General features: G+C 39.3%; 1 protein-coding gene across 1 annotated transcript in view; it reads left to right on the forward strand.

Moving 5' to 3' along the window:
- The first annotated feature begins 2,641 nt into the window (after positions 1-2,641).
- LOC130265486 (microtubule-associated serine/threonine-protein kinase 4-like) overlaps positions 2,642-26,619 on the forward strand; it is a 91,810-nt gene continuing 67,832 nt past the window's right edge. The window contains exon 1 of the mRNA XM_056514586.1: positions 2,642-2,861. Within this exon, the coding sequence (XP_056370561.1) occupies positions 2,770-2,861 (92 nt within the window). The 5' untranslated portion in view covers positions 2,642-2,769. The remainder of the gene's footprint in view (positions 2,862-26,619) is intronic.

Below are 26,619 nucleotides of genomic sequence, written 5' to 3' on the forward strand. Positions count from 1 at the left end.
TCCTTTCTTCTATCCTATTTTTTCTCCTTTCTGCTTTTGCAAAAATCTGGCTCATCAGATAGTGAAATCTGTGTAATGGCTTTTGGTATAATCATGTCTGATTGTACACAGAGAGGTTAAACTTTTTTCCCACCAGAATTTTCCCACTTGCAAACAGCAATCTTTTTTTTTTTTTTTTCTGTCGGGTCTTTAGCAACATTATGACAGGCTTGTCTTGCTTAATTTTTAAAAGCTTTTAGGGTATGTTTCAGAATTAGGTTTTTCACATCATTTTGATAAAGTGGTAGAGATTTTGATGAAGAAATCATGAGTTCAGTTTCAGCCCTGGGCTTAGAACAGAAAAGATTAGTAATTTTTGGCCTTAATGTGAAATAAAGTTTGAACTCCATGTTCCATGATCACCCCACAAGTGATGTGCTTGACTGAATCATGGAACCTGAACTGCTTTTGTTACTCTTAACTGCCTCTTAGATTAAGGAGGTGAGGGGAGAACTTGCAGGGCAGTGAGAATACTGAAATTTCTCTTGTGTTATAGCTGGAAGGCTTTGTTTTTAATCTTTAGCCTGTGCTATTGACAACATCAGTTATGTATTATTCTGTGGTTTCATGGCTGTGTACAGTTCTTTCTCCAAACATGCTGATTACAGGCAAAAACTTGTGTATGTAGCAGAGAAGATAAAGTTATGGAGTTTGTGGAAGAGGAGGTATTTCTTGGAACTTATGTAGAGGTTTGAGAATTTCCTTCTTATCCAGTTTTAAGGAAGGAGTGTTGCCAGCCATGCTTGCCCTCGTGTGAACCTTTAAAACTTAATGCTCAGTATGCTCAGGCATGCCTCAAAGTGAAAATAAATGGACGAGAGTTCTTCTTTTACTGACTGCAGTAGATGTGAATGCTCAGTGTTAATGGAGAGGTATAAAAAGAGCAGTCATGCTGGGAAGTGCCCTCCTGTGGGGCACAAATGGACATCAGCCCAAGTACCAGCTTCTGCAGCTATCTGACCTAAGAACTAGATGAGGCTGTTGTCCCTTCTTACATGGAAATGGTCTCTTCTAAAATTAATATGTCTTTAAAGAAGAGATTGATTATTCTTTTGTGTTTGATTAATGTTACACTGATATTTTCTGTGGCACGACAGTAAATTATGTTTGCTCGGGATTTTTACTAAAGCTTTTGGTGCTAAGCAGAGTGAGAGTTGTCTCATGCCAAGTGTCATGGGAGCCCTTCCAGCTCTGCTCTGTGACCCTCAGATAAACAAAAAGACAAGTGTAAGTTTTAAAGTACATTAGAAGAAACCTCCTCGATTTTGAATTCACAGTATCTTTTTCTATACCTGTCACTGCTTTTAACATCTGGAGTTAAGACATTATGGAATGACAAGGTAGGAGTAGTAATTTAAGAAACACTTTTATTTATGTACGGGAGAGATGTGAGGAAAAATGCTAGTCTAGACAGAGCTGCAGAGGGAGGGAGGAGAGGGTTGGAGAGTGATGCTGGGATTAGGTATGAAAAGACTGAGGACAGCAGTCAGCAGAGGCTAAAACGGGGAATGACAGTAGAACACATTGGCCGATTGGAGTCAAGAAAGTAAACTAGACGAGTTGGGAGGCAGCTTGGGAATGGCAAGGAGGTGAAGCAAAGGAAGAAAGTTGGAAGGAAGAAGGGGAAGAAATGAGTCAAAGTAGCTGAGGGATTAGGTCATTGTTATGAGTGGGAAAGGTACTCAGAGCCTGTCGGTACCCTTCTCTTGCCAGCCTGTGCTTCCGAGTAGCTTTCTCGAAAGAGGTAGCTGGCAGTGGAGGGAGGCGGGTGTCCCCGCTTGCCGAGGCAAACGCCTGGTGTCTGGAGCGGCCAGTGTGACAAAGGCTAATTAAGAAGCACCCGTACCGTCAGTTCTCCCGGGAGGGGCAGAAGCCCCGGCAGTGACACACGTACACTGTGCGCTGCCCCGAGAGCCACTGTCCTTGCAGTTCCCAGCACGTCCGAGCGCAGCCGGCGGGGGGCTCTGACCCCGGGGCTGTCCCGGGTGCTCTTCCCCCGGGTACACGGGCGAGGGGCTCTGACCCGGCGCTCTCTCCCCGGGTGCACGGGCGGGGGGCTCTGCCTCCCGGGTGCTTTTACCCCCAGGTGCTCTATCTCCCGGGTGCACGGGCGGGGGGCTCTGCCTCCCGGGTGCTTTTACCCCCAGGTGCTCTATCTCCCGGGTGCACGGGCGGGGGGCTCTGCCTCCCGGGTGCTTTTACCCCCAGGTGCTCTATCTCCCGGGTGCGCGGGCGGGGGGCTCTGCCTCCCGGGTGCTTTTACCCCCAGGTGCTCTATCTCCCGGGTGCACGGGCGGGGTCTCTGCCCCCCCGGGCGCTCTGCCCCCGGGTGCTCTGCCCACCAGATACTCTGCCCCCCAGGTGCTCTCTCCCCGGGTGCACGGGCGGGGTGTTCTGTCCCCAGATACTCTGCCCACCAGATGCTCTGCCCCCCAGGTGCTCTGTCCCCCAGGTGCCCTCCCCCCGAGTGCGGGCGGGGGCCTCTGCCCCGCGGTGGGCGGGCGGAGCGGCGCGGCCTGTGCGCGGCCGCCAATGGCCGGGGCGGGGCGGCACCCGCGGAGCAGCCGCACGGAAAAGTTTCTGTGGGTTCGGGTTGCTGCTATCTCTGCTCTCCTTCCGCCCCCTCGGCGGCTGGCTGCCTTCCCGCTCTCTCTCCCAGGGCTGCCGTCCCTTCCTCCTCTTCCTCGTCGTACTATGGCACTGAGTTACTAAGCTTTCAGAGGCAGAGAAATGGATATGTCGGACCCCGGTTTCTGGACGCTGCTTTCCAACTTCACGCTGCCCCACCTGCGGCGCGGCAGCCGGCTCCGCCGGACCCAGAGGTGAGGCAGGCCCAGCGCTCCAGGTGCGCGCCAGCGGGCGCTGCTTTCCTGGCTTTCCTCGCTTTCCTGTCCGGCAGAAGGGCCTGGAAGGTGCCGGGACCCGCGGCCTCCTTCCCGCAGTGTGCTGGTCGGGGGCTGCGGGAGCTCAGAGCCTCTCCTTGCGAGGCCCTTGGTGTGGTTTTTCTGACCAGACGCTGCATAGTACTCTGCCTCCATTTGTTATATCTTCTCTTTTGTCCAGCCCTTCTACCCTCCTCCTTTTTTCCCTCTTAAAGACATTTCCAGCTTGCTCTCAAGTATTCGACATTTTATTGGAAACAGATATTCTTTATATGGACAGCTCAAGATAGCCTATTTTGTTCTGTGTTCTTAAAGGGACAGGTTTGCATAAGTACCTTTTTTAAAACAGGCTAGCTTGACGTTTGCTAGTGCAGGAATGGCCTTTTTTGTTTTTGTAGCATTTTCATTATTGTCAGGAGGTGCGGAAAGGCTTGGAAATAGTAAATGCTGAGTAAAAGTTAAAGGGTTGTGCCATCAGTGGGCAAAAGACTTACAAGCTTTCACATCCTTTCCACCATGTGCTGGGTTGGCACTTTCAACTAAATATGTCCGTATCAAAAGGGAAAGAAACAAGGTGCGGAAGTTTGTAACTTCATACACTAGTACCCTGTATGGGATTTTGGGACATACTAGGTGTGGTGTTAAATTACTGTGAAACCACCGTGAGTATTGGCTTATGTATTATCTTTGGACAACGTGTGTAAAATATTTCTTCTGCTGGCTAAAAAGGTGGCACAACACAAGCAGGATAGAGGCCTAGCAAAGTTGGTTTTTACTAAGCTTTAAATATTTATGGTCTGATTTATTTTTCAAAAGGAAGAGAACAACTATCTATTTAATGGCAGAAAGTTTAAAATAGGGAAAACAAGTGGCCTGCTTAACATAAATGAAAAAGCTATTCCTACAGTAAATATCTATTATTTATGTCTTCTGCTTGGGGTAGCTGAAAATGCTGAGTTATTTTATCATTCTTATCCCCCTCTTGTAAATAATTTTTCACTCTTACGCAGCATTAACTGAGGATCCAAACAGGCCTTACCTATTTTTCTCCTGAGACATGTAGAGGTTTTTTTTCAAATTGTCTTCACTGTTCTTACTCAAATTGTAATTGTGTGAAGACCTACAAATACCTTTTCTAAATCTGCAGTTGTGTAGCAGGTTGAGGAGGAGAGAAACTTCATACATCTCACAAGATCATGAAATAAATTTGTATCATTGGTTTGCTTGTTTTATATGTTGGGGATACCTTCCTGGCTTTCAAACATATTCAGTGCTTTACTGGGTTTGTTGAAATATTTGAAAGTCTTTTTAAAGCAGCGTATCACATGTATGGTATGTCAGTACGTGCCATATATGCAGTTGCATTTCATGTATTATAGAGGTACTAAACATTTAATGCCCTCTCTTTAGCCAAATCAGTGTTACAGCACTGTGAAGTGGAAAAGGCAGCAGTAGAATTTCAAGGCTGCTTAATCTTAATGGGCCCAGATAACCCTCCTTTGTCAGGTTGGTTCTGAGTAGTGGGAAGTCAGAATCTGCTCTGTTGATGTCTTCTGGGGAAGGCTGTCCACACACTTCTTCAGCTCTCTTCTTAAAGGTGGACCTGCCCTCTGCCCCTCTATACTCATAATTTGTTTACTAATGGAAGGCATGAACCTTAAGGAGCAATAAAGCTGTCAGAAGCATAAAACTCAGCATGGACAGTGCAGATTCTCCTAACTCTGTTCCAGAAACAGATGTTGAATTAATTGAGGTACTCACCAGGTTTACGTGTTCTGTGCTGTGTCTCACCTGCGTTATCTTCACAGGCTCAGTCAGCCATAGCTGCAGCTGCTTGTAAAAACTGGACAGATAGCTGCTTACTTGGCTTAGCTTGCCACAGGATGCCTTGCCTTTCTTTCTAAGAGTGCTGCTGGTAGCCACTCATGTGTTATGTAGCTTCCCAGGCATTTTAGATGCCTCAAGAGTGAGAGATTTGAAGGGAGTTTAGTTCCTGTCATCTAAATCTCCTGCGGGGCTTAAGTGAAAGTTTTGGGTCACTGATTCAAGAGAGGTTTATTCTTAATACTTATGCTGCTTATGAAACCTAGTCTAGCCTGGTGCATGCCCAGATGCTTCAAGAAAACTTCTGAAAAAGCATTTCTTTCTGATTGTATCCCTGAGAAAGCATTTCTTTCTGATTGTATCCACAGCTGGCTTTGGGACTCCTTGCCAATTTAAGAGAAAAAATTTTATGGGTTGGTTCAGCATTTTTGCCTCTCAGTTATGTTCCTTTTGCCTGTTCAATTATTTTTACCTCTGCTACCAGATTTTTGTGGCCTGCTAGACCCATGAGCACTACTCTACTTTCTTGACACCTATTACTATGAATTTTGTGTCTCTGTACAGATTTACTTGATGTAATCATATATCTCTCCTTGACGTTCCAAAAAGTAAAGAATGAAGAGATAGCCTGCTTCAGGAGGAGTTTTCCAACAGTTGATCTTAGCTGAATTTCAGTTGTAGCAGCTCTTTGGGAAATGATACTTGAATAAGAAATATCACAGCCTGACTTTCAAGTGGGGTGGGTTTTCAAGACTGGTGGGTAGAAAAATTGTCTTCAGTTATAAATTGGAGGCATTTCTTATTCAAATCCCTGAGACTGTAAGTGCCATGGATTATACCATGTGCTTCTACAGCGAAGAAGTACGTATGCAAGCATACAGAGAACTGCAGGGAGAGAGAAAGAGAGGGTCTGTGTCTACTTGTAGACATATGCTTATGGAAATTGCTGTCTAGATTTACAGATGGATAAACATGTACAGATCCACTTCTTTTCACATGGAAAAATCACCATTTTCTGCTTGGTTTTATGATATGTATTTGGTTCTCTCTGACACTTGCACTCTTTTTGTCTGATTTTCTCTGTGTATCTTTTACAAAACCGACAAGCCAGTGATCCTTTTTGTGTTGTCCTTTTCTCTTGCTTTTTTTATGGTAGTTGCGCTGGAACAATGTTAGTGGAATTGCTCTTCCTTTGAGTCAGAATGGGATTTTTTTCCCCCAAAGGCCTGAAATTCATGAATGCTTGCCCAGTTGCCTCTGAACCAAAGTAGACTCATAGATAATTTGTGTTGAAACTTCATTTTATTTGTTTATAGTCACTGAAATGGTAGTGAGTCTTTCATAATATGGGATTAAAATATTCATCAGACATCAATTACGCGTTATAAGAGTTAATAATCTTTCTGAAATCTTAAAATGTGGAAAATTATGAATTTTACTGGAATCAGAACAGAGTAGTCAAACTTCCTTGTCATTCTGTTATGCTGTTTTGGGACAGCATGCTGCCTGGAAAAGCAGTTTTTTTGAATGTCTCTAGTTTGTTAGTTTGAATAGGTACAGTGATATTAAAATTGCGATGTAAACTCTTGCTGTTGGTTTTATGTAGACTTTGGTTTTTGTCAACACAGAACTAAAACTATATTATAAATATACTAAAACTATCCTATAACTATATTATAAATTGTTTTATATAACAACAGGTGGTTCTGTTGATAATATAAGAAAACCAATGTTTAATTACGTTGTTGTCAGCTGAAACTGTTCCAACTGAGTTATTTTACTTCTGCAGAAGAGTAAATATAAGTTTGAACTTTGTTTAAAAAGTATTTCTTTGTGATGTCTTTGTATTGTTTTTTAATATATATTTGAGGGGGTGGTAATTTGAAGAGCTTCATCATTTCTTGACTTTCAAATTCTTCATTCACCTTAGTTCCTGCATGCAAGAGAGAGGAGCTATTATTCTAATAGATGATAAGTAAGTTTAGAAAAGATTGTTATCCCAGAACTGGGGAGATTAAGAAGTATATCTGGGCAGACTATCTGTGCTTCCAAACACACTGTCATTGAATATGTTTTGTTAGAAGTTAATCTGCTGGACCAATGATCCCATTGTTTTCTCTACTACCTAGTGAAGTGTTAATGTATCTTGGTAATTGTATTTCCTTTCATTCACAGTAAAGGCTGTTAGGGGGATAGTTTTACAGTCTCACCGTCGAATTGAATGTGTTGTTTTTATTTTGGTTGGCTTAATTGACCAACTTTATTCTTCAGGCAATTAATGTATTTCAAGTCTGAATGAGCCAACATTATTTCTTAGCTTCAGCCAGACTGGTAGGGATTCATCTGGTCATACTGCTATTTTTTGCTTCATTTTCACTCTGATAAAATATAGTTTTATTAGAAGTGTGTCAAGATCATTAAGAAGTGACAAAAGTATCTTATTTTAGAAAGTCTGAAGAAAGCTGATACATGAACAAAATAAAAAAGCTTAGAAATATACTGAAAGAAGCTGTAATTGTTATTTTTGTTCTACTTTCATGGTTAATATCTGCTGTGACACGACGGGAGACAGTCTTTGTTTTTCTTACTCAGAGAATTTAAAGGGTAGTACAGACATCCCTTCATGAGCTGTGGTTGTTCAGACATGCCACATGGTCTAGGCACAGCACTCAGAGATTCACTCTGTTGTACCTGGCTTACATCTGCTACTGATGTTCTGGTCATTAGAGTTCTTGCTGTATTAGACTTCAGCTCATCCTTCTCAAATGTTTATTTTAAGCACACAGGAGCTCACCCATGCAGTTGTTAATAGTTGCCTTTTCTGCTGCGCCTCTTGTCAGCGAGCTTCAAACTTTTGTTAGTGATATGAGTACCAACTTGTGTGGCTGCACATGCCAATTGATGGGCTTGCCTGTGGTAGCTCTTTGTCAAAGCTGGAAATGGTGGTCAGAAAAGTGGATTTCAAGGGAGGTTTCCAATGAATTTAGGCAGAGAGGAACCCTGTGATATTCAGCAAAGGCAAGGGCAGGGTCCTGCACCTGGGGAGGAACAAGCCCAGGCACCAGCACAGCCTGGGGCTGACCTGCTGGGGAGCAGCTCTGCAGAGAAGGACCTGGGGGTCCTGCTGGACAACAAGCTGCCCATGAGCCAGCAGCGTGTCCTGGTGGCCAAGAAATCCAATGGGATCCTGGGGGACATTGGGAGGAGCATTGCCAGCAGGTGAAGGGAGGTGATCCTGCCCCTGCACTCAGCTCTGTGAGGCCTCACCTGGAGTGCTGTGTCCAGTTCTGGGCTCCTCAGGACAGGAGAGACATGGAGCTCCTGGGGTGGGGCTGCAGGGGCTGCAGAGATGATGAGGGGTCTGGAGCATCTCTCTTATGAGGAAAGGCAGGGGAGCTGAGCTTTTTGAGCCTCTAGGGGATAGAGCTGAGAGGTGACCTCATTAATATGTATAAATATCTAAAGGATAGGTTTCAAGAAGATAGACCAGGCTCTTCTCAGAGAGGCTGAGCAGTAGGACAGGAGATAATGGGCAGAAACTGAGACCTAGGAAGTTCCACCTGAGCATGAGGAAGGACATTTTTACTGTGCAGGTGACCATGCACTGTAACAGATTGCCCAGAGAGGCTGTGGAGTCTCCCTCACTGCAGATACTCAAGAACTGCCTGGACACAATCCTGTGCTGTGTGCTCTTGGATTACCCTGCTTGAGCAGGGAGGCTGGACCAGATGAGCCACTTTGGTCCTCTGGGTCCAACTTTACCCATTCTGTGATTCTGTGAATTTGCTGCATGTCATTGTGCAGGAATGGAAATTTTGTTAGTTATGGAGGTGGAATCACTCAATATTTTGAGTCACTGTGTTTAGAATATGAAGATACTGATAATTGGTTTAGGTTGAACATTTAAAATTATGTGTGTTAAATGGGTCACACTAAAAATGATGTAAAACTTACTGTTGCATGCAGTAGTTCTGTGTATATTGTCACATTATCTATAGGCTGGAGACCTGGATTGGGGCTGTGATGTTACATGTCATTAGAAGACGTTTAGTAGGTCCTAGGTTTGTTTGGAGGAACACTGGGATGGCATCAGGAGAGATGCATATCTGAGGAGAATCAGAAAGTTCACGTACCTTTGATTCAGCCTTATTCAACAGGCTGTGTTGCATTCAGTGATGGCTCCTGGATTTTCTCTTGAGAACCTTTCAGAGGATTTTTTTCCTTTGAACCTTTGCAAATTCAGTAGCTGTGGTCATTGTGAAAATTTAAAGCTTTTCATCTCTATCATTTGACTTTAACTATGTTTAAAATAAAAATGTATGAAAGAAAAATTTTTAAAAGGCTACCCACTGTGAATTTTGTTTTTCTCCCTCAAAAAGAAGTTGAAAATTACGTCAAGTGAGGCAAGCTTACAGCTAAGGAAATGGCTTTTTATGTGTGTATAGATAGATAGATGTAATCAAAGAGTCTCTCTTCTAACTAGACTGGTTTAAAACACAATTATTAATGTCCAGGTAAGTATGGAAAAATAAAAAACATGTATAATTAATTTTATTAAGTGATGAGTTTACCAAGATAGTTGTGTGTAAAGTCAGGGGTGTTTAAGGAATGCCATTCCTGTTGCTGCTTAATTTACTGAAACAAACAATGTGAAATTTTAAGCATTGAAATAATTTAGTTGAATAAAAATGTGCATACCCTCATTTCTCTTAGTGCTTGATTACAATATTCCAGAATGTGTTCCAGAATTTAAAGAAAACATAATTTCTCTCAAGGCAGTAAGATGTTTGGTTGTAGAACAAATACAATTTCTTTTTTTGTCGATAAGGAACTATATTACTCTGAATATTTTTTATGTATCTGACAAAATTGTTATCTTTTGGTTTTGGCAGACATACATAAATATAAACTTATGTCCTTTGAGGTCCGAGAGAAAATGTCAATATTTTTGTTTATTTTTGGTCATTATATGTACCAGTAGATATGGTGTCCCTGCCTCTTGCAGGGGAGTTTGAACTAGAAAAACTCTTTTAACTAGGATTATTCAAACTAGTGTAGTGTTTACATTTTGAAACACCATATAATATGAGTCTTTTTTCCTTTAAGTAATAGGGAAAGGATTCACTTTTTCGAGGTCGTTCTGTGGACATTGGTTTGGTCTAGAAGTTCACTTTGAGAGAGTTAATAAATTAAAATTTACTTTGGTGAATGCTGGTACTTATCACTTGTGGTTGCTTTAAGAGATGCTTAAGACATGCATAACTGAAGTTCTAGTAGGGAGATTTCTTTATTTTTCCCTCGTTGCTTTCTTGCCTTGTGAGTCTTCACTTCATGGGCTGCTGGGCCCAATTCCTGTATGACATTTGTAGTAGGCTTATGAATGGAATCCCACTTCTCACAGGAGATAGATTTGATATGTGAACCAATTTGCAGTACTTTTATTGTTGGGTTTGTTGGCATTTTCTTTTTGTACATGCTTGGAAGAGAGAGGTTTATATTATAATTACTTGTTTTATTAAAGCTTTTCATCAGATATGGTAATGAAGTATCTTAGAGGTATTTCTGTAAGAAGTGTTTACTTTGTTTTTGAAATACATTTAAAAATAATGTTTTTAGCATCAATTCTAAGTCCTAATGAGGTTAATATAGGGAAGATGGGTATAGTAGTTTGGACTTCCTTTAATAAATCTGAGTATATGAATTGGCTTCTAATTTAAATTCTTCCTACTCCTAAAATCCTTTTGGAGCTACTGTAATTATCGTTTCTTGGATGAGATGCTAGAATGTTTTGGAAAGGTATTCCTCCTTAAAAGTATACAGAAACCTCAACTGTAGGAAAAAAAAGAAAGGTAGTCCTAAGAATATTGTATTTTTAAGTGTGTGCTTTAACCCTGAAACCTTCCCTATTCAAACCCAGACTGTACTCTAATGGAATATAAGGATTTACTGGTGCACCTGATGGACACAGAGAGGTTTGTGTGACTGGAAGCCGGGACCTTCTTCCAGCCAAGTTGTGACAATCTGCCTGGAAGTGCCATCAGTGTCTCCCAGAGATGGCTTATGAGTGGCTCCATGGAGCATCTCTTGCACTAGGATAGCTAAACAGTCAGGGAAGCTGGCCCCAGAGGGAGTTTGGAGAGCAAATGGAGTATGAGAGATGAGAGTTTCACAGGAGCATTGTAGAAGACGTGGTGTGATTCAGTCAGAGGACATGGATCCATATAATATGTAGGTTCCCTGGTTATTCTCTAGATGAATTTTTTTGTAACAGATATATGTCATTTAATTAAACAGTGTATTGGTTAATATCTATGAGCCTAGCAGTCCAGAGTGAAGTTCTGTTCAAGTTCTGAAACGGGCTGTTTCCTGTTGATTACAGTCCCTGCTGACTGAGAAAAAGCAAAAAATCTTTATTACAATTTTCAGTTGATAAATATATTTTACAGATTTTGCATAGTTCAAACATAAACCTAACAATCCAGTCCTTGATGAAACAAAAGTTATATACTGATGATAAGAATAAATCAGGCTTATTTTCAACAGATATCTCGGTGTTTACAGAATTTGTCTTCAGCATGGTTTTCATAATGTAAATCAATACATGGCTTTTTTAAATTCCCTTTTTGGGAAACTGGAAGGAGAATGCTTGATTAATATCTCCTTCATCAGACACTACTCTTCAGTGAGAAGTTGCAATTAACAAATATCCTTTGTATTAATACTGGTAACCCTGTTGGAGTTATAGAAAGTAGATTGTGTATGTTTGTTTTACAAATTTGCCTTTTCAGTGACTCTAGGCTTGTCTAGCTTGTTCTTATGCATGGGTATGTCAAGGGAATTTCCATAAGTGCTGTAACAGTAGAAGCAAAAGCAGTCAGACAAGTCCAGTATGCTGTGTTCACCTTGTCTACGAGCATGCCACACAAAAGGATGATTATGTCAGTTCACTGCACCGTCAGGTCTTACCAGAGCATCTTTTGCATTGCCTACATAATGAACTCAGAAAAGATATAACACTTTTTTAAAGTAAGCTTGCATTATATATTTTTTTCTTACACGAGGCTTGGTGATTTGGCATCATCCCTGGCCTTTCTGCCGTGTTTTGATGATTGAACTACTACATTTGCTTCCCATCTCTGACCTGTGAGTGACTAGAGAACAGTTCTGTTGGAAAATACACTTCTGTCAGGTTCTTGTTGCTACTCGGCTGTGTCTTAGATGTGTTATTCTGTCTTGTCAAATGTCAAAATATTATCATCTTTTGCAAGGCTTTGATTTCTAACCATGGGAAAAATTTCGAAACAAAAAATTGAAACTTCTTCCTGTTTGGAGGTTTTGTTTGTTTATTATGTGTTTTTAAGTCTAAAAATTATATCTTTGCATTATTTCTTCTGTGTCTTCTTCAAATCTTAGAAGAGCAAGATGCTTTTTTCTTTTTTTTCCCCTTTTCTCTAAAGGAAATACTAAACATACTAGTATATATGAATATGCTAGGTTACTTTTTAAAATATGCAAATTGTTTGTGTGGGTCAGACCTAAGCATTCAGCATTATCTACAAATTAATACCTTCTACTGATCATGTGTTTCCTTCTTCTGATTCATAAATTATAAGGAAAGAAGAAACCAGTAGGATCACCTACTCTGACAGTCTACAGGAAATAAAGAGACAGAGTAATAGTGTTAGAGATTTAGTAATTTGGCCCTCCCAGATAAGGTAACATGTTTGTTTAATCATTGATGAGTTTAGCAAAATTTGAAAGATTTAACACAGCTCAGGACAACTCTCTTTTGTTTCTTGTTGTTCCTTAAGTGAGCTGTGTTTTACCAGTACTAATTTATTGCTGATGCTATTGTCTTTCACACGAACCTTAGTAATAACCTCAGAGATATTGGGCCAGTCTTCATAAGCACCAAAATGTTCAGTACATTCTTTGTGGCTGTGACTGCCTAAATCCAGTGCTAGGGTCACCAGATGGATATTAATAGAAGGAAAAAATTTTAAGAGAGATCCCAAAGGATTGTTGGCATTTTCTGCCTCAGTTGGTATGGAAAAATTAATTTTCCCTTCGAATCATACTGAGGGAACAATAGCATTGTGTTTTCTAAAAGGCATCTGCTCCAGGAAGCTGACTGAGGAGCTGACAGTGTGGTCTGGTGTCTCAGTGTGGTGAGAGCACTTAGCTGTGGTCCTTGTGAGAATGTAGGATGTGTATAAGGACTTGGAGGGGGAAGCTGTGTGCTGCTTTTCTCTCTTAGGTGTGACGGTCTGAAAAGATGGAAGGGTGTGGGAGTTGTATGAAGGAATGTGTCCTGCTGAAGTGTTGTTGGAAGACTGGAGCAGGGGGAAAACGTCTGGTTAATGGAGACTCTTACATTATTGGTAGAGCAGCTCCCAGGTTGAACTTGTAGGTAAATCAGCTAGATCATCGCAAAAAAAGGTGCAGGAATAAAGTAAAGCACATGCAGTAGGAACAGGAACGTGGGGCAGGAGCACCTAGTACATGTTAGAAATCCAGCACCCTAATAAAATGACTTGTTGCTGAATATTGTTTCGGTATAGGGGTAGCATAGTCCTGTAAAATAAGGGTATCTGCCAAGTTTCAGATGATTCAAAGTTACAATTTAAGTCTTTATTATTTGAATTTACACAGAGGTGTTGCTACTCTCATATAAATAGGCATATTAAACATGCATGTAGGAGAAGAGAAAGAATTATGTGTGTTGCCCATTTTTTAGTTACAGACATTTTTAATATTAGAGGAGATATTAGAGTTTGAGAACTGATGTGTTCTGCATTACACACTGGCCTCTTTGAAGTCACAGCAGGAAGGCACATAATACTGCACAACCAAAAACAAGGATAGAGATACAGTTTTCATACATGTATAGATATTTCACCTGAACAGTTTGTGCTGTAGGGTTATTTTCCTACAAAATTTGTATCATTTTATAAAACCACTTTTCTAATAGACACCAAGATTCTGTAAATATAAAACTCATAAATCATGAGTGATGATTCACTTTACATTAACCATCCTTAGGGCAAAGGCAGCAAATATTATCAATACAACTATTCAAGATTAGTGAAGATGAGTATAGGACTTGAAGTCCAAGTAGTTAAAAGACAGTTCATTATAATATGATTTGAAAGGAATGTGGTGCTTCATGTTTTTTGGATAAGATGTGCAGTATCAGATTTTTTGTTTTTAAGGCTTTTTAAAAAATTTTTATTATTATAACAACTTCCATTAATTTGCTAGCTTCTGCTTTTATTAGGCAGGGTATTCTTCTGGGTCCTGTCTAAAGTAAGAGCTACTGTTTCCTCATAAAAATCTTAAAGAACAAGGGAAGCTCATGTAGAGGGTGAATTTGTTCCTGTCATTTTGACTTGGCTGTGACTATGAGGTACTGGAGTAGTTTTTTGACCGCTATCACATTTTTTCGTTTTTCTCAAACCCTCTGTGGTGTTCATAATATTTGGGATGTTTTCCAGAAAACAAAAGCTGCAGAAATACTGATTTTATGCTTTATGAACATTAGTTCTTAAGGCATCCTTCTACTATGATGCAAATAGAAACCTTAAATTAGCTAATGGGCTAATAGGCCGGATGAGTAGTGAGGTGATTACTCTTCCTGATGGCCGAAAATTGTAGCACACCCTTTTCTGTCACCTTACCTCATCCACACCCTATTCTAACCTGTTGGAGATGTTTGTCTTGTCTATGTGTTGAGGTTGGGTTTTTGAGCTTGTGTAAGCTCTTTGGAGTGTAGGTTGTCCTTTGTTGTGTTCCTGTGATGTGGAGAACCATGGAGACTTGTAGCAAAACTGCAAATATAAGAAATAATAATGCTTCTCTACTGAGCTCTGTTGCATGAGGGACCCAAATAGTTTTGTTTTTGAAAATAGAAAAGATAGGTTTTCCTCAGTTATGACAGATCTTCTTTCAAAATACTTTTCTTTTAGAAGTCTTGGGACAAAGCTGGCTGTTTTCAGAGTTTTTTCAAATTCACTCAGTTGCATCCTACAGGAGGAAGGCTACTATCTGAAATCATTGTACAATGTTGAAGAACAAAGAAAATAATACAGTCATTATTTTTAGATAAAATCTTGAGTAAAGGCATTTGCAACCTGTTACCATTTGTTCCAAAGACTTTTAGACCAAAAAGAATAATTATTTCTACCTGTAGAAGCATAGTTGATTTTTTTTTTTTTAGCTGTGGGTAATAACCACATGGCTGTAGGGACATACATAGGAGCACCTACAATTTTATGTTTTCATAGGTCCTTGTAGAAGATAGGATGTGTAGAAAACAAAACTACAAATTATTTTTTTACACATTTTCTGCATGGTAACTCTGTAATTCAATATGTACAATAGCGTTAATGTACCTGGTGAATTTAGTGGTTACCAGGGTTTACAAGCATGCATCATTTCAAGCATAATGTATGATTAATTTCTATTGATTTAGTGTGTTTGAACTAAGCTGGAAGGTACCCTCCTGTTACACTGTAACGTGGTAGTCTCTATGCTTAACGCTTACTGGTTTTTTTCCTTCCCTTCTGCCAGCAACCTGAATTTATAAAATGATCATATTGAGCTATACTGAGTACTTTAAAAAAAAAACAAAACAAACTTTCATATGTATATTGAGGATATGATTTACTTGCTTGAATATGTAAAATTCTAACCTTTAGTGTGGCCATAGACCGCTTGTCACCTTAACGAATGGAATGGAATCTTCTCTTTGCATCCTCAGTGGTGATAACCTTTTAACAAGATTATGAGTGTAATTTACCTACTTTTTATATTTGGTCTGTGATTCGATACCTATGTAATGCTAAATTTAATCTGAAATCATCCTTATCGCAGTTTATTGTCAGAGATGCAGAGTTTTCTTGGCTGGTGAATTGTACATATGTAGTGTGTGTAGAGACTTTTTATTATTTTGGGAAGATCGTTTAGTTTTTTTGTTTGGTTGGCTTTTTGGAGGGTTTTTTGTTCATTTTTTTTGTTCGTTTTTTTTGTTCGTTTTTTTTGTTTGTTTTTTTTGTGTGGGTTTTTTTTTCCTTTTTTTGTTGTTGTTTGGGGTGCTTTTAATTATTTCACCAATAGACATTTGCTGGTTTTAAATTATTGATGGAGAAATGTTGAAGGTTTTGGGGGTTGCTTGACACAAATATGCTGTCTAAATAATAGGACTTTTTCTTTAATTAGCTCATTGAGATCTTGAAGAACAACCCAGGACTGAGTTGATTTGGTTTCAGAATGTTCAGTAAGTTTCTGCCCAAGTGTGTGCTTCAGTGCATTTATGTTTACTCAGAGCAATGATCTATAATGATCTCATGTGGTTGGCAGCCCAGATTCATCTGCAAAACAGCACTGTGCCCTGCAGCACCGCGCTGGGGTGTGTGCTTAGCTCTGACTCGGAGGTGATCATCATTTCCTGCAGTAGCTAGTGCTGTACAGCCCAAAATGTGAAAAAAACTCAGTGCAGAGCATTATGGCTGCAGGCATTTGGACTATTACAGCCAGACTTGTGACGAATGTGACGTGTAGCTTTGTATCACACCGTGTATGATTCCTGTCTCCAGCACTGGTGAATGACATGTTTCTGCTTTTCTATTTGTGGTAAAATGTGCTGGGAGACATTAGTAAATAGAAATATCAGAATTTGCCCTTTGGAGAGAGTGACTACATTATCTGTTTCAAAAATATGGTTGGTATAACATACTGAATAGTCAGAATTTAAAAGCAGAATATTATTTTCTGGTATTGTTATTACTGTAACTTACTTTAAGAGCTCTGAGTGGGAAATGGTTCAATGGCTTAGATGTAATATCAAGTACAGAACTATCAGTAACATAATGTTAGTCTAACTTCAGTCTTATAGTAGATTTTTGCAACTGTTACTGTCCGATGTTAAATAGGTGTGAAGCTGCTATTCTAGTGTTTCGGTTTCTTTCCTGGAAAAAAAACAATAAAGAAAAATTATGAATGCAATATATGATATTTCTCTGTAAAATATGAAGAAAAAAAGGATCTTCGTCACAAAATGAATACTTTCCACAGTTGTTTGCAACGTAGTGAAGCACTTTGGAAGGAAGAGATGATGAGATTGCTCTTGTTTTTCATCAAATTATTGTATACCAGTTTGCCAGTTACAAAGGGTTTGGTTTTTTAGTGTTTCATTGTCATTGTTTTTCTGTATCAGCTAAATTTCTGCTAGTCTGCTAGTCACAGTGAGACAAGAGATTATATATCCGTGTAAAATCTGTAAGCTAGATTGTTTTCTCAATCAGTCACTTTTTAATTGGTTACACACCCATATGCACATCCTGCTAGTTGTCCAGCCCCCCTGAATCTGTATGCCATTACCTACCTGCGCAGATTTTCTCAAGGTTTTTAAAGAATTGAAAAACTGTTTTGATTTAATGTTTAGTTATGGATTTATAGAAGGGAGATTATTAAGAAGCATATGATTATGTTAAAATTGGCTAATGTATATGCTTTTATCATTAAATTTGTATCTTCAAAGCAGTAACTTCTGTGGTTATGGTTTGAAGAAAGGGTAATACCAACAAATGTCTCAGTTCTTTTATACTGAAGACATTTAACCAAAATAGCCTTTGCTAATATTAATTTGTCTTTCAGAGGTATGCCTGCATTTGATTTCCAATCTGAATGTAGTCTGAAGTCATTTGTAATGATTATTTGAAAAGCTGAGCTAGAGCTTATGCTAATAGAAAATCTAATGTTTGATTAAACCACTGAACCAAATGAGAGGTTCGGGGCTTCTATTTTATGAAAAGCAAGAAATGAAGAATTAGTCTTTAAATTCTTCCTTATGACTGAGAGGGTTAGGAGATCACAGAATGCTGGGTGTTGTAGTTCTACTTGAATCTGCCTCCATTATGTCAAATGGACAGTGTGTGGAAGCTTTTTTTGGTGGAACAGAGCATTCCTTTGAAAACTAGTGAATTTAATAAACTGTAGGTTCAGCTTTCTTTTCTCTTCAACCACGCTCCTTAAGATGACAGGTTATCTGCAAGACCGCTTTCTATGGTGGAATCATGGACTAGTGAATCTCAGAATAGTAATGATGGCAGTAGACTTATGGCAGTACAGAATGTGTGGAAAGTCTTGATTTTAGCTTGTCCATGTAAGATTTACTTGTTAGCGTAATAATTTGTCTTAGAGAATTTGTGAAATGTGACATGATGTAGTGGTATTTGAAGTTACAGTTGAGGACAGGGGAAATTTGCCTATTTTGGATCCCCGTTGAAGCTTAATATGTGATTTTTTTTCCCCATGTTTTTCATGTAAGTTTCATGCTCCTTGTTCAAGTTAACAGCTTTTGTTTACTGAACTGCTTATGAACAGCAAGACTTAATGAAGACTTGCCTTTTGTGGGAGGATTGCAGCTCTCCTCATGGACAACCTTGACACAAATTCCCTTTTCAATTTACTTCTTCCACTGTCATGCTTCTGCTGCCCCAGACATTGCTGCTTCAATGTGGAATTTTAGTAGAAGTTTAAAAGCCAATACAGATCTGTTCTTGCAGGGTTATGAAATCTGGAACTCTTTTTAACTATATGATAAAATTTCCAAATTTCTTTAAAAGATTCATGAGTATATGAAAAAAGGCTGTACACTGGATTGCACTGTTCAACTTCATATGCATCCAAACCAGTGTTCCTTTTTATTTGGAATTTATTACCACTGTGTAAATTTTAGCAATTAGTTAATTGTGTCTGCTTTTAGATACTTTACCGTTCATCTTAAATCTCTCTATTGCCAAAAGAGGGATTGAACATGAACTTCCAAGAAAAACTGTCAAACCACAAAGCAAAAAACCAAACCCAACAATAATAAACCTCTACCCTCAAACACTGAAAACTTGGACTATTTGAGTCGCTGTATGAATCCAGAAGATGGAACTTGAAGATGGCATGCATTACATTATATAATTTAAGGCTTCACAGCAAGGCGCTCACTTTGGTTTCCTCTCCTTTAAGTTTGTCAGCAGTTGTGCTTGTATTGGAGCAGGTAGTGTTTAGTCAGTCAAGTTAAGAAGCAGACGTTACTGTCTCGCGTTGCGTGGTTGGGCAGGCAGCGTTTCCTGCAGCAGTTCCTCAGTGGTTCTCGTTAGGGCCGTAGTGCTGCTGGGTCTGGCACTGAGCTGCTGCAGCAGCTGCGGCACATGGGCTGCGGACAGTAACTTAACTGATGTGTTCAAAATTAGAATGTTCACTGCAATTACCACTGCTTGCTTTTTTGTCTCTGTAGTGGATGTTGCCTTACTAGTCATTTTGTGTGATACTTCATTCTTGACACATCAGGGTGAATTAAACAAATATTCATCATGAAATTGTTCCTCTTCGCACTATTAGCTCATACCTATTTACATACTATAAATCATATCCTTGCTTCATTTTCTTCCTTTTCTTCTTCCTTCTACACTGAGTCACTGACATTTGCTTTCATGAATCTTCCCTGACCTACTTCTATTTGTGAGCAATTAGTACATTGCTTTGCTGGTAAAGTAGTCCTTCACTGGTATGGGTATTTTTACAGAGCAAAGTAATTCCAAAAGTTGTTTTCATAAATTGCTTATATACTCTGTAATGTGTTTAATATGGTCTTAGTCCTTTCTCTGTATTCTTGCATTGATGTATAGATTTAAGTCTAGTATAGGAAGTATACAAGTTAATTCTACTTTTTTTTTAGTCTTGTGTCTGAGTTCTTGGTTTTTCATGAGAGAATAAGTTGTTACTGACCATTGAAGTGGTCAGGAGAGATGCAAATGAGAAATCAAACTTAAGTGATTATGGAAACTCCTTTTTTTTTACTGTAGAACATTACTCACAGTAAGAAACCTTGTTTCAGACATGCTGTAAATGGATTTTGTAGGCCAGATTAATTCATTTTTATATGCTTCACTCTGCTTGGAGGCTTCTAGTGCTGAACGTGTACTGGGGTTTTTTGCTGGGATGATGCTGCTAATTTTCCAGTTTCACTCACCAGATTTTCATTAGGCATAACCGGGTGGATAAATTGAAAGTCAGATTGTGTTCTAGTTCTGCTGGGTCACCACACGTGGAAGGGAGCTTGAAGTATATCATTGCAGAGAAGGATTTCCCTTTCCCTGGGTAGTGCATAATTTTTTCTCAGAACCTGTATGAGAGAGAGGTCACAAATCAGCACTATGGTGTTTTGATCTGCAGAAACCTATCTTGGGTAGGCTAGAGGGATTCTAAAATTGAACAATGTTTGGGATTCAGAGACTTGGATTACTAAAGTGGTACAGCATGTCAGAAGGAAGGGATGTTTGATGACATAACATGAATGCTTTATCAGTACTTTATTTGCAGCAGCCTAGATAATTTGTTTCTGACCTCACTGAGTAATCCAGTCACTTGAAACATGGAGCATATGCTACTGAAAGTTTTTTTTCAATACCATGCCGCACTATTTTTAATACTATAAATGTGCAGGTATATATCATGCAGGTCTGTGGCAACGTGCTGAAACACATAAATCATCTGATCTTCCCTAGCTTGTGTGGTGGTTGATGATTAAGCATTGCCATAAAAAAAATAGAAATAAAAATAGTTAGTGGGTGTCAGTGGCCTTGTGTTGTCATCCCCACTCGTGACTATGCCTGGAGATGTTTAAATTGCTTCACTAGAGATGATTCAGATGTTTCCAATTACCTCACTTTGACTATGCAGTGTGATGATCTGCGTGTGTAATAGGTTTCCTTCCTCAGTAGCTATATTGCCATGTGCAGCTGAAGTTTGCTGCCAGACTTTGTCTGGGTGCTGGGTTTTATAAGGGGGTGATAATTTGAGCTGTAGCTAGTATCAAGTTAGTCTTGCTGACATGGCTTTCTTAGCACACAGTTGCAGTTGAAAAAGGCAGTTTGTATTCTCATGGTTCATTTTTATTTCTTTATGGGGAAATTATGAGCCAGTAAAAGACTTATTTATGGTGTAACTTTGTCTTTAGAAGGGAGATATGCTTATGTGACTAATCCCAGTTTAGATACAAGCTAACTCTTTCAAGTGTGGATAATAAAAATTCGTGGGGAGAAGAAATTATTTTTGTACATTTGTAAATGGTGTCAAGTATTTGTCATACTTCATTTTTTTTCTGTTATATTTCTCATAAGGCTTTGTTAAATAAAAAGTAATGATCAGTAGTTATGCCTGTTACATAAGCTCAGTTTTAATCTGGAAAAAATCTAGATGAGACATACCAATTTTTTATAACCATTATTTATTGTTTTGCTACTCAAACTCAGACTTTTATTTTTACTGCTCCATGTGACTGGTGGGGAATGACACCTTGCTGGCTCCAGGTAGATGTGTAGTGGTGTCTTAACATTATGACCTTGGAGTGTTTGGTCACTTACCTTTAGCATAAGTTTGCAGATGTCTGGTTCCTGCAGAACAAACACCCCTTCATAAAAACCACCATAGCTGGCATTTAATTGATGCCCTCTGCCACAGGCTAGACAGAGACCAACAGCTGAATGGGCACAGTGAATGGATTTTTTTTTTCACCTTCCCTTGGGAAAATAATGCTTCTAGATGCTTAATTATGATTTAATTAAAAAACTTTTGGTCAGCTGTCAGTGGGAGGGAAGGAGAATGTGGGTCTCACTAAAGAGATGAGGGTCTTTTGTTTGCAAACTGAATTTCTGAGCTGCAGTCAATGTGTGCACGCTCAAATGTGGGACACTGATGGTGCTGCCAGAGGTCTTGTGGGAACAGACGTAGTTTTGAGATTGAATGCCTTCCACTTAATTGTTCACATTCAGTCTCCAGTAAAGGGCATAATTTTCAAACACCCATATTTTGCCCTAAATAATAATTTTAATTTTTTAAATTTTTTTCTTTTTTTTCCTTAAGTCCAGTGCATTAACTGCTTGAGCATTACTGACTGGTTATATTTCTTGTGTAGAAAGTGTGACACTTTAGTTATATAATACTGCCTCTTGTGTTTTTTAAAACCTGAGAAAGGAAAAAGAATAGGACCACTTTTCCTGTTATTTGCATTGATTCCCTTAAAGAAAAGATGCAAATTTGCATCGTATTGTTTAAAATAAGGCATTTATTGCAAATTTTTGGCAACTCTCATATTTGCATGAAGAAAGAAGATAAACCACAGCAATAAGTGCGACAGTGCTGTTGAAAGGATGAAGCTTTTTTCCCTCACATGTCGAATACTTAGTAGGCAGCTGTGCTTCATCACTGTAGTGCTTTCCAATCTGCAGATGTGTATCCCCACTTCTGGTTCTCAAGTGGTTGAAAGGTAACTTTCTTAGTAGGCGCTTGTTGTGTCTTCAGGGGACTGTCCTCCTTAAATATTTTTGCCTTCTTTTTTTCCTTGCCCAAGTGGGGAGCATGTGCAAGTAGGAATAAAAGAATTCAGACTCTTGTCCTAGTGGGCGTGATAGTAAAAGAATTCAGACTCCTCTGCTACTGTGTTTGATCTGCTGTATAGTTTTCCTTCAGTCAGGTGCATTGCCCTGACATTGTCTTACCTGTTAATTTCTTAAATCTTTAGTAGTGTTTTCTAAAAGTTTGAAGACAACGCATTTAATCTGTTGTGTGCAGCCTCATAGTTTTGAGAGAATGAGAGCTACCAGATTTACCAAAGAAGGAAAGAACTGTACTGTCCTGTGTGGACTTAATGCTCTTTTGAGTAAAAATGAATTATTTCTACTTAATTATAGCAGAAAGGAGTCAAGTGTAATTATAATTTAATTAGAATATAAGACTATGCAAAATCTGTGTCCTTTAAGCATCTCCCAATCTTCTACCCTTGAATTTTAGGATGTGATTACTTTAGTTCTACTACTTGAAGACTATTAGGAGAAAAAAAGGTTGGGGGGGGGTGTGGAAAATAAAAGGGAAAAAAACCCATAAAACTGTTCTAAAAATACTGTAAAATAATGCAGGAAAAAAATCTTTTACGACTTTGTCTCTTAAGTGGCTTTTCTCATGGGTCGAGTTTCTAGAGTACAGTGCAAAACCTGATGGTGTTCCATGTGATAAAGGGTGCTATGTAGACTTCTGCTTTAATAAGCTTCTGATTCTTTTTATGTGAAAGTAGCCTTGGCCATACATTTTTTTAATGGGTACCAACAAATAGAGGAGGTTGAAAGGAAGATGAAGCACAACTTCCATAGCAAGAAGTAGGGCAAACTAAATAGTTCCTTGTTTTCTTCCCCCAACTGGAAATGGATTAGTAATTTTTGCAGTGTCTCTTAGATATCTACCAAGAAAATAAGCTTTTTTAGGCTGGCTGCATTTCACTACCTAATTTCTAAACATGACAGACTTTAACCCACCAGGACTTTGAGTATTGATACCATGTAGACACTTTCAGCTAAGAGAAGTACTTCAAGTTCCTCTCCATGCTGTTCGGGGAATGTGCTCACTGCTATGAAGAGGCCTGTATGGCTTGTCATCCTGACCTGCTGACTTCTAGGTACATGTTAAGTTAAAAACAGTGGTGCTCCGACTAAGTAAGAAGCAAAGTCCAAGAGGAGGTAGGTGTAAGGGGAAAACAGGATGAGAAAGCTGGAGAGAAGGTGAACAGGGTGGTAGGTAACTGGACAAACAGGTCTTCGGTCTGTAATCTGGAGACACTCCCATGCTTTATCTGAATTCTGGACTCTGTTGGCCTCAGTTTCAACCAGAGTTACAGAAAACTCAGGATATGTGCTTGGCTCCCTGGCGGTACTGACATGTCCTGGGGAATTGGCTGGGGTTAGTCCTTGGGTGTGGATGGACATTGTTCGAAGGACATACGGCTGAACAGGACCTGTTGGTTTATTGGTTTTGTTTGGGGCTATTTTTTGAAGGGGTTGACTGGGTAAAAGTTGCCAGTATACTGACTGTTTAGTTCAGTGTAAATGTGGAAGAGGCTATTGTTCCCCACTGTGGGGATGGAAGGGTGAGGAGGTGGTCCCTCAGCTGAGGCATCCCTTGTCCAAGTCTGACTGCTTGTGTTGTGAGCAGCAGCGACAGGGCTCCAGCCTAGCTCCTGAACCAGGGACAGCCAGGGGCAAGCCTCGCCCGTGGCAGTGTCTGTATTACAGCCTTGCTGACAGCACGCCAGCCTCAGGTGAAGAGACAGCTCCGGGGGAAATGGCATCCAAGATCCTGACTCACCTCCCTCTGCTCCCCCAGTTTCTCCCAAGCTGTTAACAACCAGCAGTGGGTCAGAGTGAGAAACATCCTGTCCCCAGCCTGGCTCCAAAACTTGGTAGGAAATGTCTGGCTGCATTCTCTCAGCAAAGGGATGCAGCAGGAGGTTGTAGTCAGAATATGGAGTGATAAGGTTTAATGTAAACTGTAGGGGATGGCCCAAAACCGCAAGGAGGCCTTTTTTGAACCTCCTGTCTGCAGCCTGGGTAGGCATGCCCTCTGCTAATTAGGGCATTTCCTGTCGTATGCAAACAGTTTCTGCATGGTTTATCTGCTATGCAAGTCAAGGCACTTCTTCATTTGGTTAACGCCTCCGAACCAGTGATGCTGTGTTAATAGGTGTGATGTATGACTTTATTTTAAATAGGGCTTGTTATTTTTTATAAACCACTCACAATGGCTACTGATTTTGGTTTATTTTCAAATAGGCTTTTGTTTGTTTGTTTTGAGTGCTTGTTGTGTTGTTCTTGGTGGTTTTTTTTGCTTGCAAGTTTTTTTTATATGTTCTGAATTACATAGCATACAGATAATCATATTTAGCAGTAACTTAGGCCAGCCTTGCATGTTTTTCCTTTACATTTAGTGCTAACTTCCTAATTACCCTTCTATTTTGAATGAATAACATTTATGTATCAAGGAATTTAGTTAAATTTCTCAGTATGATAGGAGATATGGTGCTTTTTTAAAAAAAAATTTCCTTCTCAGAATATAAAATAAACTATAAATTCAAAAAACAGTGGGATTTAAATGATGCTATCATCGTGTTCTCAATGGGTTGTATGATGTGAAGATGCAAATTTTGTGTATAATAAAGCAGAATTGCTCAGGAGCCCAGTGGTTTGTGATCCTGAACATTCTTTTTGTACTCCTCTGTATACTTACTTCGGTTGTAGTACAGACTTTAACTTTGTGCAGCTATTTTGTGAATATTGTACAAGTATGGAGTTAGTAGTTAGCTTATATACTATTTTTTTTTGTTACTGCAGAGATGAATATTTCATTATGTGAGTTAAATGTGAATAAGTTGGTTTAGGAAGGTTCAGGACAGATAGAAGTATGGCATTGTAATTCTCTAGAAGAAATTCTGATTTTTTGTAAATATTGATTATTCTCCTGTGTGAGAAGAAGAAAAATTATGGATCAAAATGGACTAGAGTAAAAGTGAGAGCAGTCAGTGAAGTTGAATACACTGAACACATCCAAGTAGCAAGTTCAGTTGAGAAGGCATAATGATCTCCTTATTTGTATTGTAATACTCTGGGTTAAAGAAGATTGAGAAGCCCTCTACAGTGTAAGAAGTCTTTGTGTCAGTCTCCCTCAGGTCTGAGCATTAGAGATTTGGCAGATATTTTTGCAATTCTGTGTTTTTCCTGGTGTCTATTTTTGCAGTAATGCTATCTTGTGTGCGTTTGAATCCTTTAGGCAGTCCATGGAAAGGGTGATCATACATCTAGTTGATTGCATTTTATGTTTTATTTTCCCTGTAGATTTTTATTTTTTAGAAATACGAAGAAAAAACCTGAAGTCTCTTCTTCTGTATGATTGAGGAAAGGTGAAGTTCTGATGGCATAATTGGTATTAATGGTAGGGCGAGGGTGTTCCACACACATTTTTCAGTACTTATAGAGGACTTGTAGCTTCCCTCCCATGTTTAGCTGGCCAATAGCCAAAGCTGAAGCACTCAGTGTAGTGTTGCAAAGGTTCGAGACAGATCACCAAGCTAGGGCTGCAAGCAGCTGCATACTTCATCTTGGTGTGCTGTGTTCACTGTGTTTTGACAGCGCTCTCGTTTCACAAGACTAAAGCTCGCCTTACTTAAGTTGACTAAACCTTACAGACAAAAGAGGAAAATCTGAATCCCTCCCTAGATGATAACAATTAAAATTTAAATCCCAATAGCCTATTCTTCCCAGCTCGTTACATACTGACTAGAAAAATTCCTCACAGAGAGGGGATAGATAGTATGTAGAAGGTATGACTGTATGTGCAATGTTGTAAAGGTAGGATGTTAGGTAGATATTTATATAAATATATACATATATTTTATGCATGTGTGTATATGTATATATTTATGTACACATCTATATACACGTATCAGATTTGGAGTGTATATGCAGACGTATAGTCTCGGTAAAATATATTAGAAAATAGTGCTAGATAATTTGATAATAATTTGATGTGAATGGGAAACACTGACAGCCTTTAAAATAATAAAATGAAAATTCTGTGTGTTACTGATATATTTTACTTGAATTCAGATGGTTTCACACTTCCTCAATTATTTCAGTTAAATTACTGAAATTTTAACTCAGGAAGTATCTCTCAAAATTGAACCTTTTCTTCCTTACTCTTCTAGTTTTCCTAGCTGTAAGTTAGAACAGGTTAGCAATCATTACCTCTGGATGGAGTCTGATTGTCCCAGTGTAACTAATTCTGCAGTGTTCAGTGAGGAGCCAATTTGTTTCCTTGCATAAAGTAATCTATTGCATAAAGCAATTGAGGTGTGAGCTGGTGCTAAGTGTGGGTCCTGTGTTACTTTGACTTTAGTTCTGGAGATGCTTCATCAAATACAAGCTTAAAGGCTACTTTTGACAAGGAAGCTGCCTGCAGTATTGATGTGCGTCATCTCTTCAGGGCAGCTGGTTTTTGC

Source organism: Oenanthe melanoleuca, chromosome Z, assembly GCF_029582105.1.
Source record: "Oenanthe melanoleuca isolate GR-GAL-2019-014 chromosome Z, OMel1.0, whole genome shotgun sequence".
Lineage (NCBI taxonomy): Eukaryota > Metazoa > Chordata > Aves > Passeriformes > Muscicapidae > Oenanthe > Oenanthe melanoleuca.